The sequence below is a fragment of the Prunus avium genome, chromosome 8, assembly GCF_965620075.1.
Source record: "Prunus avium chromosome 8, drPruAviu1.hap1.1, whole genome shotgun sequence".
Taxonomy (NCBI): Eukaryota; Viridiplantae; Streptophyta; class Magnoliopsida; order Rosales; family Rosaceae; genus Prunus; species Prunus avium.
In genome coordinates this window covers 6216967-6236534 of record NC_142291.1, presented here as the reverse complement: position 1 = coordinate 6236534, position 19568 = coordinate 6216967, and the positions used below count along the sequence as shown (strand labels likewise).

General features: G+C 37.1%; 2 protein-coding genes across 5 annotated transcripts; both read right to left on the bottom strand.

Moving 5' to 3' along the window:
• Positions 1-6629: 6629 nt before the first annotated feature.
• LOC110762184 (NAC domain-containing protein 17) lies at positions 6630-10613 on the bottom strand. Its single transcript, XM_021964787.2, has 5 exons — positions 10079-10613; positions 8820-9097; positions 8413-8715; positions 7419-8016; positions 6630-7165 (listed from the first exon to the last, which is right to left on the bottom strand). The coding sequence occupies exons 1-5, from the start codon at positions 10266-10268 to the stop codon at positions 6801-6803; spliced, it is 1734 nt and encodes a 577-aa protein (XP_021820479.1). The 5' UTR covers positions 10269-10613; the 3' UTR covers positions 6630-6800.
• Positions 10614-11984: 1371 nt separating this feature from the next.
• Positions 11985-19110, bottom strand: LOC110762180 (DNA double-strand break repair protein). Of its 4 annotated transcripts, XM_088245669.1 has the most exons (8): positions 18890-19110; positions 18509-18553; positions 18033-18145; positions 17713-17818; positions 14384-16034; positions 13285-13378; positions 12674-13085; positions 11985-12432 (listed from the first exon to the last, which is right to left on the bottom strand). In XM_088245669.1, exons 3-7 carry the CDS (start codon positions 18137-18139, stop codon positions 13046-13048), a joined length of 1998 nt encoding a protein of 665 aa, XP_088101795.1. In that variant the 5' UTR covers positions 18140-18145; positions 18509-18553; positions 18890-19110; the 3' UTR covers positions 11985-12432; positions 12674-13045. The 4 variants fall into 4 exon arrangements, with proteins under 4 accessions (XP_088101795.1, XP_088101796.1, XP_088101797.1 ...); XM_088245670.1 differs by having other exon boundaries at positions 18033-18553; XM_088245671.1 differs by lacking the exon at positions 18509-18553.
• Positions 19111-19568: the final 458 nt, after the last annotated feature.

Here is a 19568-nt window from a genome sequence, read left to right as displayed (position 1 = left end):
CCAAATTTCAGTGCAATATTTTAAAAAGAAAGGGTAATTATCGTGCCAATCTTACAGCCAATTGTTATTTTTGTTCTCAAGGTCAGGGGTTCTTCCTAAACAAACACACACGCAACATATATATATAGTATATTTTAAACAGGAAGGATTCGAATAAGGGATTGAAATAACATCTCCGTCCTATCCTGAACTTTATAGTTGAAAATTTTCCCAAACTGATCCATTAGGGGAAAAGCCTCACAAAGACCCTAACCCGTGAAGAAAATTATCATCCTTATTTATGTTTGAAACTTTCTCATTTTGCCCTCATGAATTTTCTTTTTTTCTTCTCTTTTCTTCAATTTCCATTGAAACTACCAAATATAGCAAATATGCCACTAAATCATGACTGCTAAAATTATAATTGTTGATTTATCAATGAATCTTGTAAAGATTCGAGTAAGAGAATCACTTTTTACTGGTAAACAAAAGAATGACAATCATATCCCTCCATCTTTCAACCAACAACAAAAGCTCGTTTGGTTCCCTGGATTAGATTAGATTGAATTGGATAAGTCACTAAATCTAAGGTATATTGAAGGAGAAAATGAAGGTAGAGGTGAATGATTCTCCACTTTCGGGGGATTAGGAGGGATAAGTTATAAGGTGTTGCTGTCCTACCATTTTGTGGGGAGTAGATGGAATAAGTTTTCTTCATGAGTATTTCATCTTTTAACTTCAACTTGGTCAAGATTTTTGTCATTTCCTCCTTTAACATGCTTCAGATATAGGGAGTTATCCAATCCAATCTAATACTAGGCACCAAATGATCCCTATACTTTTAGGCTTATGTGGATTTTAATTTTGTGTCTATTCAATTTAGGTTTTTTCTATAACATCCCGTCCTGAATAATTAGTTAATTACTTAATTAATTGTGAAATTACATTTTTGCCTTTGGGAGTGGGGGTATTTTAGTCTTTTTTGTTCGGGGGAGAATTTGGGGACATGAGTAGCACCGTTGCGTAGAGCTCGTTAATACGAGTTCGTAAACATGCAGTTGGCTCAATTCCGATTTGTAACAAAGAAGTTATGATGTACAGAAGTGTAGTGACACAACCGTAAATATCGTGAAGTTCAAATTTAAATACAAACCAGATTTCTGTTTTTTTTTTTTTTTTTTTTTTCTGGTTTCTCTCTCCTCCACGCACAGTTGAAATTTCCACCAGCGATATCGCCGCCGTTTGGCCACCAAATCCGACGAAATCACTTCCAAAATTTTCCTCTCGTCCTCCTCTACAAAACCCACCCAATTTCTAGGATTGATTCTACACGGGTTAGCGACTGTAACGAGGGGAAATTTCAGGATTTTTTGGAGGTCGGCCACTGCGTTTCCGGCAACCAAAGTTGTCAAGTGAGGCTATTGCATTCCTAAAAGGACACAAATTAATGTGCAAACAACCAATTAAAAATACCCGCAAGTGCACGAATCTATCGAAGTATAGATTATGTAAGTACGGGGTCGATCCCACGAAGAACTTGTCAGTTTCCTATAAGTTCTAATTTGAGTACGTAAAGCACACTTAATTGACACACCACAAACGCACAAATGCAAAATGAAAACTAAAAATAAGTAAAGAAGTGTAAAAGAAATGAAACAACACAAGAAAACTAAACAAAAACACAAACAGCATTTTCTATCGCCATTTTATCACCACTTTTATCACCTGTGAACAGTTCCGTGAACAGTGAACAGTGCGACCGGTCGTGAACAGTGACGACCGGTCGTTTTTGGGCAGAGTCGAAACTCAAATTCTGACGTGATGAGCGACCGGTCGTGAACAGTGATGACCGGTCGTTTTTGCACAGAGTCGTTTTCTCTGTTTTTCAGTTTCGACCTCTGTCCAGTTTTTGACCTATAACTTTCCAACCGTTTATCCAAAATTCACGTTCTTTATATGGTTGGATTCAGCACAGAAAATGCAAGAACACAGCGCGGACCAAAAGTCCAAAACAATTACGGAAACAACCAAAATTCAGTGACAAAGACACAAAACGTGTCAAACACGCAACTCACACACACATTGGGGGGGGGGGGGGGTTTGATTTGGTTCAAGTGACCTATTTCTATTGCATGAAAGTAAATGGACTTTGAATTTAAATGAGAATGGCAGAGATGAATTATCAAATTGTGAAATTAAAATGTAACAAACACTAGGGTTTCGGAATCCACCCTAAACAATTCTACCCAAGTTCATGAATACTCAAGTGATGAACTCTAAACGTGTTGATGAAGATGTTCGCAATCAAGACCAGTACGAGTGGCTCAAGACGCATTGATTCTCTCTAATGTACGTAAAGTGCAGTACGAGTGCTACAATACTTGTGCCTTCCCTATAATCGAATCTAGGTGTGCTTAGTACTTTGATTCAATTACAAGAAAAACCCATTAAGTTCAAAGAGAATATGAACATCACAAGAACCCTAATAGCATGGTGTTTACATTAGGTATTCAAGAAACCAATTCACATGGATGATTCTTACTTCATCCATTTATTGCTTAGGATAACATGAAGATACACATAATCCCAACAATCTCAAGAAGCATGCTTTCAAAGGAGATCAATCAAAGAAGAACATACATCAAGGATAGATTAATTTGGTGAATTGGAATTCATCAACAATATCTAGAAATTCATACACTCAAGCATCAAAACAATAAGGTAATCATGTTTAGGGCTTCAACCTAAGCCCTAGCTATGGAGTTTAGTTGCTCATACTTATTCCAAATACAAACTGAAAATAAAATTAGAAAGAGTTTACAGATTTTGAGAAAATGATGAAAGCTTCAAGGTCATCAATGGTGGAAGCTTTCTTCTCCACTTTGCTTGGCTGCACCTTGGCTTTCTCCTAGCTCCAAGCTCTGCAAAATCTGCTCCCAATTGGTCTCTGCGTAAAACCTGCTCTGTCTCTCTCCAAAAACTGAATGATACCCTCCTTCAATCTGCCCCCAGTCAATTGCCTAAAGGAAAAATGCCTTCTCTATGCTCCTTTCCAACTCACCCTTGTCTCCTTGTCTCCTCTTCATGATGTGTTTTTGTCTTCACAAATATGCTCTTTGTCTCAGAAAATAACTCTTAACCAAGGTAATTTCTTGTTACCAAATGGTATGGTAACAAGAAGAATCAAGATGACACTTATGGAGGTAAAAACTGGAGCAAGACAATTCTCTAAAGCTTCTGTAACATGTAGGATCAGTTGGATAGGCTATACTTGTCCAATGAAGCTCAAATTTTGATATGTTGTAGTCAACATCCATTGGAACAAGTTTCATGAAGATCTTCTCCTCATCCGAGCACCAGAGAATGCTGATCCAAGGCCAAGAAGTTGACCTACGAAAATGAACAAAAATCGAATTTATAACCAATAATGCACTTTTAGCTCATTTTCATTCTAACCAAGGTAAAATCTAAGAAAACACAAAAAGGAAGTAAAAAGCTATAAAATGTCAAGAACTAACTCAAAATAATAGGTGAATAACATGAAAAATCATGTGTAAAAATGAACCGAACAGAGGCATGGTTTCTCATCCTCTCAATGTTTTCTTGATGTTTTGATAGTTGGTTTGGATCGATTTGAAGCCGTGAGTTTCTGATTAGAAACCTAAGTTTTGTCCGACTTTAGCAACGTTTTCCGGCCACTTCCCGGCCAAATTGGTGGTCGGCCCAATTATATAAGTTGCTCCGCTAGTTTTCATGATCACGTAGGTATAGGTATTGTTAGGTGATTTGAGAGATTTCCGTCGCTGGAAATTTCTCAAGCCACCCGAGCGCTGGCGGCGCGTGGGCCATGGTGTGGTGGCCCATTATGTTTTGATTTGATCCTTATGTTGTCCCGAGTGCGACGGTATGCTCGGATTTGAATTTGGTTATCGTATGACAGTCGAACGGATTTACGCCTATTAGGCGATATCCGGGTTTGATATGTTTGAACCGTTGGATCAGCTCCAATTCTAAATATGTTGTTCCCCTTGTTTATAGGATCATGTAGGAACTGGTTGATCGAGAATCGGAGTCCCGAATACTCCGAAATCAATGATTCTAAATAGGTGAAACAATCGTTGTCTGATCGTGCGGTTGGATTAAATTCGATTGCTCGATCGAGACCCGATCTTCGGAACTTGTTAAGTATACATTATTGGACATGTAGGAACCTTCGGATTGGAAATCAAAGGGCATGGCCCCTGCTGGCCCGGTTGACCAATATAGGAAGTTTGATTGCTCGGTTGACTGTGAATCTTTCGAAATCGTTTTATTCTTCAAAAAATTAAGTTTCAAGTTAATTTCGATTCGATTCGATTAAAATGTTAATATTATCCTTGTGTTCTTTCCATAGGTACTCAAGCTCCCCATACTCAGTCGGAAGGACCCTCTAAGGGTTGAGTTTGCTTTGGACTAGTTATGAGTGGACTTTGTTTTCAAATGAATATTATTTTCATATTGGAAAGTGCATGCATAACTATGCTTTGGTTGGGTTGAAATGTGTTTTACTGGAATTGGGATGTTGTGAAGTTTTATTGATTTTATGTTGTACTTTGATTATGCATGAAGGGTATTGGGTATTATTATTATGAGTATAAATATGTGGTTTGGGATATGGGATTTGTGTGACTACACACCATGTCTTGTACCTTTCCCTGGTTCGTTAAGAAAATGATGATGGAATTATAGAAAAGAATTATAGTTGGTCTTTGGGACCCATCAGGGCACACATATACTTTTTGGGAGGTGTATGTTCATCTAAGCGTATGACTGGATAAGCTGCATGTGTGATGAAGGTCCCGGCGTGCATGCTGGGGAGCAATAGTCCCCTGGTTGAACTGCTCATCCCTAGCCACTTGTAAGATGCAGGATCCCGACATGTGCTTTTCCCTGGTACATATCTTGATGTGTGTGTGTGTGTATATATATATATGTGCGTGTGTCATGGGAATATAAATGTTTCAAGTATCGAATGGTATATGGATTAAAATGGATTTTATTGCATGGTTGACATCCTTTTTCTAGAATGGTGGGGTTAGTATGTTCAGATATATTTTATGTTATAAACTTTATTTTATCCACTCACAATTTCCAGTTTTGCGCCCTCAGGCTCTAGCTCAACGAGATTCATCGATCCATGTCAAGTATTTTGTACAGCACACACCACTTCCTGTAGGATGTTCGTTTATTTTATTTTGGAACTACTAATACTTGTGTAAATTAAAGTTTTGTAGAAAGCTCTGATATTGCCCATGTAGGGTTAAATTTTGAGGCTGGAGGCCTATGTTGTAAATTGTGTACTTTAGCATTGTGTGTGCTGTTGTTTGGGATTATTTATCGCTTGTTGTAGATATTTGTAATTTGGGAATGTCCATATTTCAAGGGAGATTCTACCGAAATTTCGGTTGAAATCTCGACCCAATTTTTGTTTAAATCAGGGGCGAAAGGGTTATGTTAGTAAGTGGGCCTGGCATTGGGCATATGCTGGACAGAAACAAGGTTCATCACGGATTCCAAAGGGGGGAATCTGGAGCAGATCCTGTCATTTGCTATATTTGAAATTTTTTATAAAATTTGACATTCATGAAATTAGAGCTAAACTTTGACTACATTTGATAAAGGACCCATTTGATAATCATTTCAATTTTAGTTTTTCGTTTTCATTTTTTGTGCTAAGGTATAGAGGAAAATGAGAGTGAGAATGGGAGTGAGGATGAGATTGAGAGATAGGATGAGAGGGGAGGGTGGGAGAGAGGAGTAACAAAAGTGAAAACAATTTCAAATAGTTTTTCTTTTCACTTTTGTTACTCCTCCCTACCATCTTCCCCTCTCAATCCCATCTTCCCTCTCATTTTCACTACCATTCTCCCTATTTTCCTTCTATACTCTGGCACATAAAATAAAAAATGAAATGGTTATCAATCGGGCCTTGTGATTCCATGTTTTTTCATGAAAATTAAAAGAAAAGAGCGAGTCTGAAGCCCCAGCTAACAAAAAAGAAGCCTTGATCGGGAGCCTTCGACTAGTTTAGTCACACTTCTTCAACGCCATTCCAAGCGGCTCTGCTTATTAAAATAAAAAACAGTTCCCTTTATTTCCTTCATACTCCTACATAAGGCAAGCTTGATTCTTAAAGAACATTAGTGACTTTGGAGGATTATATCCATTAGATTTCGCCGTATGAAAGAAAAATGATGTGAAGACTTTTTTAACTTATGATTCCTCCAAATAAATCTATATATATATAACGCAAAAGGCAAAGAATGGTGAAACATTCAAAATACTAGAAATTGCCCTTGGTTAATTCAAACATTAAGAATTGAAATTATTAATTAAGTGAAGATAATATGGAAAATTCACGTTTTTTCATATTAAAAAAAATTAAAATTAAAAACAAAATCAAATAATAAGTCCTACTTTTATGGAACATAACTACCCATGTTATCTTTTCTTAATACTAAAAATAAAATAAAAAGGAAAAAAGAAAACCAATTGGCATCCAAGGGGCTAGTGAAAATAAATAAATCAACCGGCAGGTGCAGTTGCATGTGTACTAGGGTTCAATTGCAAGTATGAGCACGCAAAATAGCAATAGCGACCATGAAACACACTAGCCTGCAAGTCATATCTAGAATTTTCTATTTACACGAGAGAAAGGAGGAAAATTCATCCTTTACAATAAAAATTCATATAGATAATTGAAATCCTATGTTTCCATAATGGTTTTCCATCAATTTCACCATGATGAATATATATAGCAGCAAAACTTCCCAATTAGAGACTCAAGCGGAGAGGCATCTCCACCATGGTCTGAGAGTTCCCATAAAAACCCAAAAAATGGCACAAAGTGCTACAAGAACTGGAAGGAAGAAGAAACCTCTCTTTCTGCCTGCCCTCTTAGCTTCAGAACTACTACCTGCAGTGACATTAGCCCTGACGCTATTTATTCTCAACCTGCTAAAGCTAGACATTCGTTCAAAAGCCCGATTCACCAAAGCATTCTCTGAAGCAGATGCAGGAGTAGTAGGTATAGATTCCACAAAGGCCCATAGAGCAGAAGAGAACTGACTTGGACCACCAGCAGCCTCATTGCCGCTTTGATTTTGATTTGCTTGGGAAGCAAAATTTGAAGGTTCATATACCACACCTAAACAACACCAGATAGGAACTACCTATATTAGTGACTACTAATAAGAAGATTTAAAGAAGATCAGTCGGACATTCCAATGTACCACAAAGGAGCAAAGGGAATGGAAACATATAACAAGTTAGTCATGCCAATCACTGAAATCAACGATACATTAGAAGAATACTTCTAGAAGAGCTCTCGAAGCTGAAGGCATGCACTTAATAATAGATGTGCAAAAGCATCGACAATTCATCTCCATTGATATATGTACCTGAGGTTGAATACGAGAGAAATCCCTGATTTGGTTCTGCTCTTTCAGTATGTGTCCACAGCTGATTGTTCATCTGAGTTGATTCAGGATTCAGCTGATGGTTAACTTGGTTTTCAGCTGGTGGATTGGGCTGTACCTGATATTCAAACTGACCTACAATATTATTCCCCAGTGAATTCATGTACTGCTGATGAGAAACTGTTCCTTGATCAAAAGGCCCCATGTCATGAAAAAACATGGCTGCATCATGATACAAGTCAAATTCACTTAATCCATCTATCCCTTCAAACTGCAAGTTATCCACGGGATTCTCAATGTTTGAAATAGTAGGTTCAGGACCAAGGAGATCATCCATCTCCAAGAAATCCTCCTCACGAAGAATGGGAGGGCCCTGCTCATGAATTTCAGGAGCAGATGTGGTGACTTCAGATGCCTCGTACAGTTGTATTTGGGATGTATCTGACTGTGTGAAGTCAAAGCTTGCCTGCAGATTGCATTGGTGATCACTTGGATTAAACATTGTGTTAGGTTCTGGACAGACAACTTCCCTGGAGTACAGATCAACCACAGCACTTTGGGTCTCTTCTTCACTCACAGCCTGCATAATGAAATTGCATAAAATTTATTATATGTTCTCCATGACAGAGACTGAGTGCACGCAAGACTACAAAAATGCAAAATAATTTAAAGCCTAATTTTTCTTATTTATGCAATCATATTTCAGTCAGCTTTAACACTAAAATACCAATTGCGATGACTATTAAGATAACGTCTAAACCAGATCCACCACCTCTGATCTAAGGTAGAAACAATCTTATTTCAGCCATGTTTGCCAAATATGGCACAGGCCCCCTTGTGTACAACAAGCTGGAATTAAGTTTAACCAAAGATTGCCACACAGTATACTACAAATCTAATAGTCAATAACAATAAATAACTACCACTGCAAGAAAACAAAAGTGAGAGTAAGAGTAAGGAGAGACAGATTACCAACCTGAGGTATGGTATAAGCGTAACCATTCATTTGTGGCAGCTCAAGCACAGCCTCATCAGCAATCTGTTTCATGAACTCCTCGATGTCACTTAGTGCAGAATGGACTTCACCATTAACTTTCACAGGATCAACAGAAATAACATCTACAGATTGCTTCACTGGGATTTGACGATCAGCAGAGCTATTGACTACAGGTAATTCATCATCAGCCCATTCTTCCTCTCTAAATGGCGCCCCATATTGCTCTCCATTTTTGGGACCAGGTCCACTTTTTTTGTAAACCTTATAGAGAGCATAATATTCCTAAAAGAAGGGAAAACAAAAAGGACATCATTTTAGACTTCAATTTGCAGAAATATAGAAGAAATTCAATAAAATATTGAAAGAGAAGCTGTTCCAACTAATACCTGTACATTCCGGCATCTCTTGAGCTCTTCCTCATCCAAGGTATACTCGTGCATCACCCAGTCAGTGCGCTCCCCACTAGGTGCGCGGCCTTTATAATACACTAAGGTCTTCTTCAATCCAACAGACCGCGAATAACATGTAATGTTACGATCCTTTCCTGTAGCTTTCCAATACCCATGTCTAGTCGCCCTGTTTGATCTTCCCCCATTAGGGTATTTCCGATCTCTTGGACTGAAAAAGAACCATTGCCTGTCACCAGTTTTCAATAGGGATAATCCTGCATATCATATCACTTTCAATAGTTAGTAACCAAAAATGCAATCAACAAAAACTGTGAACTCAAGCATAAAAAATTAAGAGAGCAAAACCAGTTATTGAATACATACAGCATAAATTAGCATATTGATAAAATTGCTTACGCTGAAACCAAGCCAACATTTTAAAACAGAGAGGCAATTATAAAACTATCTTAAATAAATCCACTTAATTGCTGAAACAAAGCAAAAGAAGACATTCTAGTAACTTAAACACATGCCGTCCACACACACACACACAAATAAATGAGTGTTTAGGTAGATAAGCCTACAATCAATAAGAAACATACCATTTACTTGCATGTTAAAACCTAGATATTTAAAAACCAAGGGCTAGAACATATATTAAAATACTTTACTCCTACATATATGTGTATTATAGCACAAACTGCTGATACTAAACTAGTTCATTTGATCAGATCATACAAATATCATAATAGGACGCTGCAAATTCGGAGAAGTATGTGTCCAAACAACAAAACTGAAACTAAACAAAAACCCTGTTAACCAAACCCATTAAACGTAACCAAAGTATCTCACCAATTGTAGGCAACCAAACAAATCCGACAGAGCCAAATCCACTCAACCAAACAAAAGATACTCCAAAACCAATCAGCCAATACAAAACACGTCAAAAGCAAAGCAATATAAAAAAAAACTACAGAAACTTCGATGACATGATCACCAAAGGTTGGATTTTTATCCAAAAAGTTAAGATTAGGGTTTAAGAATTAATGCCAAAAATTGGACTTTGATCCAAACGGTTGACCGTGGGATCGGGACTCTCACTTGTTACCGCAACCAATCATCCAAACAAAAATAAGATTCGCACAAAACCGATTCCAAAACCAAAACACAAACAAACCCACATATCCAAGTAACGCAACGATCAAAACCCCAAATCACATAATCAACGAAGACTTCCCATAACCATAAACCCATACCAGGAAGTTCCTCAGGGTCCCACTTATAGACGTCGGTCTCGGCGATGACATTCAACTTGAGCCTTTTCTTGCAGATTTTGCGCTTCAGATAGTAGACGACGAGTTCCTCGTCTGTGGGATGGAACCGAAACCCGGGCGCGCAGAAGCGACCGTTGCGAAAAAGCATCTCCGGATCGTCCTCTGAGCCCATCGCTTCGCCCCCCAAAAAAATAAAAACCCTCAAAGAAAAGTAAAACGATGAAGTTGAACAATAAATCAATCAAAAAGTTAACTTTACTTCTCTGTTCGTCTGGATCAAAACCAACACACAGAGAGAGAGAGAGAGAGAGAGAGGCTTGGACTGAAACAGAGAGAAGAACAGTCCACAAATGACACAGTAGGGCTCTAGGGCAAGAGAAAGAGAAAGAGAGAGAGAGAGAGAGAGAGAGAGAGAGAGAGAGAGAGATTATGCGGTGGTCAAACGAAGAATGGGGCTGCTGGTTTACTAGTGAGAGCGGATGAGAAGTTTCTTGGAATTGGACTTGCAGCGCTGCAATTTTCTATTTTTCCTTATTTATTTATTCATTTATTTTGAATTATTTTTTAAATTTTGTTTGTTTCAAAATTAAGATTTTTGCCATTTTTGCGTGCGATATGAAGCGTGGTGGTTGGGTAACCTGGGCGGGTTTACGGTGTGGCTCGGTTGGACGATTGACTATGAGTCTGACAAGTGTGATGTTTGTACTGGATGAGATGTAGGGACGGCATATTGTTTTCGTGTTCGGATGGCTCATTTTTTGGAATTAATTTTTGTCTTGAATGAATCATGATAATGCTTTATTTATTTATTTTAATATCAGAGATAATTTAAATCTAAATCAAAAATATATTAAACTATATTTAATCTTTTTTTTTTATTTATCACAAATGATAATCTAAACTACATGGACGGGGATTTCTCACACACATACAACTATAATGCCGTAGGGATTAATCTTAATTTTTTAATATTCAACTGATGAAGTAATTGCTACAACTATGTATTGCTATTCTTGTTTAGCGTTTTGATCGCTCGGGGAGCTAGCTAGATTTGTATTGAGGATACTGGGAGTTAAAACAAAACCCTATAAGGTTCATCCAAAACAGTGTCATTTTGCTTGACCTGTGAGTCTTGCTTGCATTTAGAGAAACAGAAAAGGAGAAAGGAATCTCTTCCGCCCAGAATTTGAGTGAACACAAGTGCCAATATGAATGTTGGTGTGGTGTCATGTAATCTTTTGCAGCTCCTGCCAAATTGTTAATGGCTCATTAGATGACTAGCCGTAAATTCTCTGCTCTTGGAAATTAAGCTCGGGTTACTTGCTTCGGTTTTCCTTCAGTGCAGTGTTATACTTGGTGTGTACACGCTTTAGGGTTTATGGTTTATGGTTTAGGGTTTAGACCTCACCTTCACATCATTTGGAGTGCTAGATCGGGTCCATAGACTAGTACATTACCACTTAAAGCACAATGTTACCGTTTTAGGGTTTATACCTCACTTTCACATCATTTGGAGTGTTAGATTGGGTCCATAAACTAGTACCTTACCATTTAAAGCACAATGTTACCATTTCAAGGCACATATACTACTGCTCCAAGCACAAACATGCGAATTTGATACACTTCCGCTCCAAGAATAAATACGACAATCGGAAGGGCACACATACACTCTAAATATAGATGTTAACACCATTCGCACGTGAAATACGACAGTATTTCGGCTGGACTATATTTTGTCATGATAACTGGGGAGCAAGCTAAGCACATTCGAAAAGAGGACAATGGACATTACCAGAGAGAAGTTACTGCTTCACTAGTAAATCCTACAAGAATAAGATGAGTGGCTGCGAATGCAATACATACTTTCAAGATCAACCCACTTATACAATAAAACACAAAAGTAGGCCTTTATATTCTCACCCAACGGTTAGAACATACAATTGAAATTTTTAGGAACTGATTACTGCTTATTATGGACATAATTTCAGCGCATTATAGAATATTTGCACCAGTAATTAAAGAAATATTAGTTACATAAGAAAGGTTCTCAGTATAAAGACACGCGAAAAAAGAAAAAGATTACCACCTATGGAAGGTTGCCGGTATGGCCGAGCTACAAGGCCAGGCACTAACAGACATGCAATCACGTGGATGTAAATTCGAAGGAAGCTCAGGCTGGCAAGATTTGGATCAGTGACTTTCCTCCCTGTACGACACCTTAACGTCATACAAAGCCTCAACGAGAAGGGAAAGCTTTCTAGGCACTCTGAAATTGATTATCAAAGCCACAAAAGATGCCATTATAACCCATTAACATCATCGATCTTCCATTTCCACTGCAGTGGAGAGCAGAAAACAGTTAATTTGTATGTCAAAATAATCATTACATTCTTGCTCACGTATTTCTATCTTCCTGCCTAATGCACATGATTTTCAGGTGATCACATGATTATTTGCATAAAAGCATAAGCAAACAAAGAGTGAATGAACTAAAAATGACATGAGAGTTCCACATTGATGGTTCCCTGGGCCAGCTACAGAAATTACTTTAGTGTGGATAAGAGTCACGGGACAAACCATTAATTAACTTCCATCAAAATTTTCAGATCTGTGCACATGCAAGCACCTATGTAGTTCCAATCATCTCGTTAAAGCTCAAATTTCCAACTGGACTGGTGACTGGCCTTCTTCCGTGATCAACAAGCAGTCGAATCCCCACACAAGACCTACTCTGCCACCAATGACGAAGAAGAAAGGGCCAGTCCATATTAATTTCCCACTCGTTGTAGAGCTAAGCACCTTCTTTCAGCTCACACTTCAATCCTGCCAGAATGGAAAGAAAAGGACAGGAAAAAAAACTGCAGTACAAGCTTGAGGATAGATGTGAAAGCATTTTAGCATATTCTTCTGGAGTCCTCTGAAAATTGACCACGAAAGCCTCACAAGATGCTATAGTAGGCCCACCAACCTCCTTAATGCTTCTAATGCACTGCATATACAGTAAAAAATGTGTTATCAACACAAATATCAAAGGTTTTTAACAAATTTTTGTTTTAAGCTTCTACATGTCCTCTATTTTACATATTCAGGACCACATGCAACGAATACTGTTAGATGCTACTACAGCCTCATAAGAAATCTCAATGTATAAAGCAAAGTTGAGAGTATCCAGAAAAGGGAAGCACTACCTCTTTGGAAAAGAAGGTACTATTTCCTCAACTACTCGAACAATTATAGAACCATCATCGTTTTCGTGAGACAGTGTCTGCTTTTCTTCTACCACTGTCATGGGTGAAAAAGAAGTTCAGTTCTCACTAAAATGATTATAATAATAATAATGAAAATAAAAAGTAAAACAATGTACCATTTTATTTGGGGGAAATTTTGATAAAATTAAGTGTCTTTCAAGCACAAAAGAAAATCAAAACAAAGGAAAAAGGCCCATCTAAGCCATTTTTAATTTTTACTAATACAAGAAAACTAAGAACAAATGCTAAAGAATCAAGTAAAACTAGAGATGGCTGGACCATTAATACTCGTTCTGCAAACATTAATATGATGCTTCTAATTATATGCAGAGAACGATCACCAAACAAATCTAGTAAATTACTAATTACTAGTTGACATTTAGCAAACAATTTACCCAAATGATGTTCAGTTTACCATCTTCCGTTAGGATATAGGATACCACTGAAACAAGAAAAGCATAGGCATATATTTACTAGACATCAGATACAGTTAATAATTCATGTATATCAAAACTTAAGAAAGTACATGTATTCTGCCCAAAAAAATGGTGTAAAACTTTCACTTCTTTATTTTCTGTTGAATTGCCCTATGTCCACACTCCATAGTGATCTTACACCGTGGAGATGACTCAACTTACACTGACAAACGCCATCTTTAAACTTTCGGAATTGCTCATGCATGTATAATGCAAACAGACTGAGATATACTGAATCCCAATCATGTGAAACCTAACTACTAGAATTAACAGGAGTCCAACTTGAAAAAGCCACAATCTCTTATGGCAATATTATAATTAATGAGAGCAGGTAAAATCCTGATAATTTGGGACTGGTAACTTTACACTCCAATACAAGGGGACTTTACACAAATAACAAAGAAAGAAAAAACTAATATGTGATTAGTATTAGAGTTTCGTAAAGAAGTTACAGAGAAAACTTATTGCGAATGATGGATTTCTTTTTTCTTCAATTCACTCCATATGATATGAGAGAAGGAAAAAGGAAAAATACCAAGAACAAGAAAAGATAGTTCAGATACCTTCTTGAGTTGCACAATCACCTCTGAGATACAGAGTATCATCCCAGTCTAAATCCAAACCTTCTGTCTTTGCAAACTCCTCCAACACGCGACCAATGAGATTATAGGCAATTATGCTTGTCTCATCACAAACTTCTTGAACTGCGAGGTATTTGTTTTTACAAGTGGTTTGTTTCTCATGTGTATCTTCTGGCTTGAGATGCAGCAGGTTTTCTGTGTTCATTCCAGTATTACATTCAGGTTCATGTCTTTCAATAGAATTACCATCTAACCCTCTTTTGATACTACTGGAGTCAACAGAATCTCCTTGAGTGGAGAACATGGGTTCCAGCCCCTCGACAAGTACACTTTTGTTAGGTGTAAGGAGAGGATAACAGTCATTTCTGGTAGTTTCAGCAGTAGGTGGCTTGCAAACAAATGGCATTGACTCCGCGGTACTTTCAGCTTCATAAAACAAATCATTAGAATGAGATCTATCACTTCCACATAATCCATCTTTCTCTAGCCGACCATTATTGCCATTATCATCACCATTAGGCTTATCATCATCATCATCACATTCCTCCATTTCTTCCATATATGCGTCATCAAAATCTAAATCCAAGTCATGGTCAGGAGACAAATCCCAAACAATCTGCTTTACCTGAGCACTCACATTCAGTATACATTCTACCTCTGCTTCAATTTCATCTTTTGTGATGCGTCTATGCGGTTTACTTTGTGAATTCTTGTTGATAACAACAAGAGTTTCTAATAATGCCTTGGGAATGGTATCCATATCACCACAATCGAAAAGATATTCAGTTAGCATTTTCCTAATTGCTGTTCGCAAACTCCTGTTTGATACTTTAGCATTTGGGTCTAACAGAGTCTTTAAGTTCTTCAGCTCTGGTATTCTAATCTTTGTTTTAACCAACCAAATAGCCCTAGATATCTCATCCTGCAATATCTTTATTTCTGGTGAGAATTGGTGAAACTCTGTTATGGTGGAATTATGAAAACCTGGTATCAACTTCAGCGATAAGCCTACTACTGCCATGGCTTTGGTTAATGGCTCCTGCAGTTCATCACCTATTGAAAGTTCTGAAAGCATCTTTTCAATTGTTTTCCTCACTTGATTAATTAGACTGTCTCGATTCCAGCCACTTTTCTTAGGCCGTAATTGCGGTAGACTTTGTCGCCCTCCTTTAAGCTTTCTGTGCATTGCAAGTAGGGTCTCATAAGGCAAGTCCCTGAGTCCATCCAGCACCTTTCTAACAGCAGCATGATGAGATTGTAATCTGGAGGACGAAAATGTGATAAAATTATCCTGGAAATATTGTGGGTCATTGAGAAGTTGAGATATCTGTTTAGATATTTCCATTTTATCATCATGATTATCCTGTCTTCCAAAAACTTTTGGAAGAAATTCTCTGATAACCCTTTTCATCTTCCAACGAGTTTTCTCAAACTTCACTGAGCGTCCTGTTAGTATAACAGCAAAAAGGTAAAGACCCTTGTTAGTCAAATCATCAAGGCATGATGACAAGGCTCCGGATACATAGGGTGCGTCAAGCAAGTTCATATCATCTTGAAATACTCGATTCCCTCCTTCAATATCACATGCTCCAAAAGCTGTGTCAACAGAAGATTTTACAGTCTCATAGAACATCTGCAAGACAGATATTTTGAGTTGATCATTACTATATTCAAGAAAATATATTTTAATCAAACAGTTTCAGCATGATGCGAGAGCAACACAAGCATGGCAGAAGAAACACAGAAGACAACTAAGATCCTGCCTGGGAATGCTTCTTTATGAAACACTTAATCAGCAGTGCTTTTGTTAAAAACACCAATATATATATATATATATATATATGTATATATGTATGTATACACATATAATATATAATATATCAAACCAAAACTGCTTAACCAAATTTTAGTAGTACCTTAATGCAACCAGTTGACTGTGTCGAACGAAATCATATTAAGCATGCATGTTAATTTGTTGAAGAATGAAAGTATAAAGTACTGATGCATAGCATACTGAATTCTCTATTACAATTCCGAGCAAAATTATTACTTTGAAATTATAGGTATTATGCTTAAGACTATTTAAATGTGTCATTGCATTGATTCTATGGTCCAGATGCCCCTATATAATTTTCTCTTCCTACTGCATGATGAAAAGCATTAAAGTTCTAAAAATTAAATGACAGCATGCATAATAGATCGACATCTAACTCAACTCTAATGTATCAAAACTAGCTCAAATATTCAAGCATTTATTCCTAAGCTAATCAAAGTAAAAATGAAAAAGTCATCAAGGGAGTTGTAAACACGGTCACCACTACTCAATTGGTTACATTGGTGAAAACTTTTTCAATAAGGGACAAAATCCTATAATATGGTTAATTTTTCGTTTTACACCAAAATAGCACAAGAAAAACTGAACTTCACATTTGAGAACTTGCTAATAAAAAATGAAATGCCGAGAACGGGCAAATGATAATGTGAAATCATGACTCACAATTATCCATGCTTACATGTAATCATTCTTTGGTTTTAGAGACCTTGTTGCTTCATCCAAGCAGAAAGGTTCCTCTGACAATCGACAACTAGGAGCATCAAGGACTACTATTCTGTAACTGGATAAAATGGTAATTGGAAAGTATTTAGTTACAAATGGCAAGAGAAACGGTTTGGCTGCTAACAACAATTCCTCAAAAACTGAAAAACCAGCCAACATGTCATTGATAAGACTCAAACACGAGCCCCGTTTCTAAAAAATAAGCAGAAACACCATCTGCACTGCAAATAGAACTTTCGCGTATAATATAAAAATAATACGAAGGAAGACAGATAAATATCGACCAAAATTTTGCGGCCCTCGCCACCTGAGGGCCGGCATTGGGATCAAGCTCAAACTTTTTTTCTTTTGATAAAAAGCTCCAGCTTTTAAAGGAAACTCAAAAATAAAGAAGATAGCTGTATATGCATAGCTTCAGTGGGTAACTTCCAGGGGTTTGTTTGTTGTCTATGCATAACCTTGAAAAGTGAAGCGTTCATAGCAAGTGGTTGCCTACTTTGCACACACTTCCATGCGCAATTATGATTATTATCAATGTGATAATTTAAATCATTAAAGAAAAAGAGCATATGGCATTTTTAAGATTCAACTGTGACTGCCATCCAAACTTTAAAACTTGAGACAAGGTGACATTTCTAGATTCCTAAATTGTTGATAACCCAAAATATTCATATTCCATGGCTACGAAATGCACGAATTACATAAAATATTCTTTCAAATCGAACACATTAACGGAGATGAGAAATTAACTTACATCGTCTTCCCTAAGAAACGATTCTGGCAAACACATGTTGTTCAAGAACTCACTCCTCTCCAACTTCTTCTGCTCAGATTTGGAAGTAGGAAGCCCCAACAACCACCTGCACGGATTTCATCAACGCGTCACAGAAAATTAAATAAAAAAATCAATCAATCAATCAATAACATAACGTTAACATCACCCTCAAAACAATCAAAATAAAATTGGGGACAAAAAGAAGAGCGAAATTGTCATAATTCACACACAATCAGGATTCAGGAACTCATTAATGGAAAATTGGTAAGCAAAAAGGAGAAAAGAAATATTTGAATGACCTCCTTTTGAGCTGTATCTGCTTCTCTTGGCGTTTAATTTGTGACCAGAGGGACTCACAATCCGTCTGGTAAAACCCCAAGTTCTCCATAAGCTGCGATCTTGCCATTGATGTCTGAGAGAGAGGGCAGGAGGATTAGAAAGTGTATAGGGATGGCAATGGGCCGGGTATGGTCCGGGTTTGCCAATACCATCCCCGACCCCGATTCCCAAACCCTTCCCCGTCCCCGCCTCCATCCCCGTTTAATAGGGTTCGGGGAATCCCCGCCCCGTACCCGTCGGGAGACCATTTCCCATAACCGCCCCGAATCCCCGATTTTTAAAGGAAAAAATACATATATTTTTTGTGAATATTGTTAAAGTCTCATTATTTTTGTTCTTTTTCTTTCTCTTCTTAACACCAAAATTGTATATGGATATGGTTCTTCTTCCCTCCACATAAACAAAAACCTTTGATTAAATCCAAATAAATTGAAACCTTCTGTATCGGCAAGAGAAACTCCAGCAGCAACTTTCACTGCATCTGCCGTTTGAACAATAAACATTGTCAAACATAAGGAAGCTCAAGGATAAAGAAAGAGCAAAATATTGCTTTAAACTTTGTTAGTGATATCATATTTTGGCCAGCAACGTCTATAAAACCAATCAGAGCTTTCAAAAATTCCTGAATACAAAGATATGCATTAATACGTTGTTGGTTACACTCACAGTCAAAACCACAATCCACGAGAGAAAGAAAAGTAAATGTTTTCAATTCCAAACAAGCCAAATCAAGCGTGGCAAGTAGCATGGACTTATTGAAATGTGGAGATTTCTATAAGGAAATATACATTTCAACTAAAATCAAAGACCCAAGTACCTGATATGGATCGAACCTTCACTAAAGCTGTCAATGGTGGTGGCAGCAACGGTCACAATCCAAGGCGCAGCGTTGACAACCGTTTCAAGGGAGGAGCCATCGTTTCCTGCGGAGAAGAAGAAGAAAAAAGGAAGAAAAAAAAAAGATGAAGGAAAAGATGGGAGTGCGGCGGCTGAGTAAAGAAAGTAGGGTTTATGCTCATCCGAAAAAAAAATGTAGGGTTATTAATTGGGTTTGGGCTACAGGCTTAATATTGTTGGGCTATAGGATTAATATTTTGTTAAAAAAGAGATGTGTTATTTTTGTTTTTTACAAGGGATTTTGTGTTGTTAAAATGAAAAAATAAATAAATAAATATTTATTTCCTGGTAAGTTACGGGTAGTAATAAATATTTGTGTGTTTTTAAATAAGTTAATTTCTTTTTATTTGTTTTCTTTTCTGTTTAGTTTTTTTTGTTTTTATTTTTTTTGTTAAGTATTACATGGTTTGTTAGTTTTTTATTTATTTATTTACGTGGTGTGGTTAGTTAGTTAGTTTTTTTTACTGAGTGTTAAAAAAAATTTACTTCAAACAACACTGCTTTACATCTTCATCATTTTATATATAAAAAATTACTTCAAAAAATTAAAATAAAATTAAAAAAAACACTCAAGTTCAAATTTTTAAAAATAAACAAAC

Excerpts from the sequence above, each read along its gene's own strand:
- LOC110762184 (XM_021964787.2), bottom strand. The coding sequence starts at position 10,268 with ATGGGCTCAGAGGACGATCCGGAGATGCTTTTTCGCAACGGTCGCTTC. Across the intron at positions 8,716-8,819 it reads AGAGATGCCGGAATGTACAG|GAATATTATGCTCTCTATAA; the intron begins GTATTAGTTGGA and ends CCCTTCTTTTAG. Across the intron at positions 7,166-7,418 it reads TCTCTCGTATTCAACCTCAG|GTGTGGTATATGAACCTTCA; the intron begins GTACATATATCA and ends GGTGTTGTTTAG.
- LOC110762180 (XM_088245670.1), bottom strand. The coding sequence starts at position 18,139 with ATGGCAAGATCGCAGCTTATGGAGAACTTGGGGTTTTACCAGACGGAT. Across the intron at positions 16,035-17,712 it reads CGTTTCTTAGGGAAGACGAT|ATGTTCTATGAGACTGTAAA; the intron begins GTAAGTTAATTT and ends TCTGTCTTGCAG. Across the intron at positions 13,086-13,284 it reads GTACCTTCTTTTCCAAAGAG|TGCATTAGAAGCATTAAGGA; the intron begins GTAGTGCTTCCC and ends CTGTATATGCAG.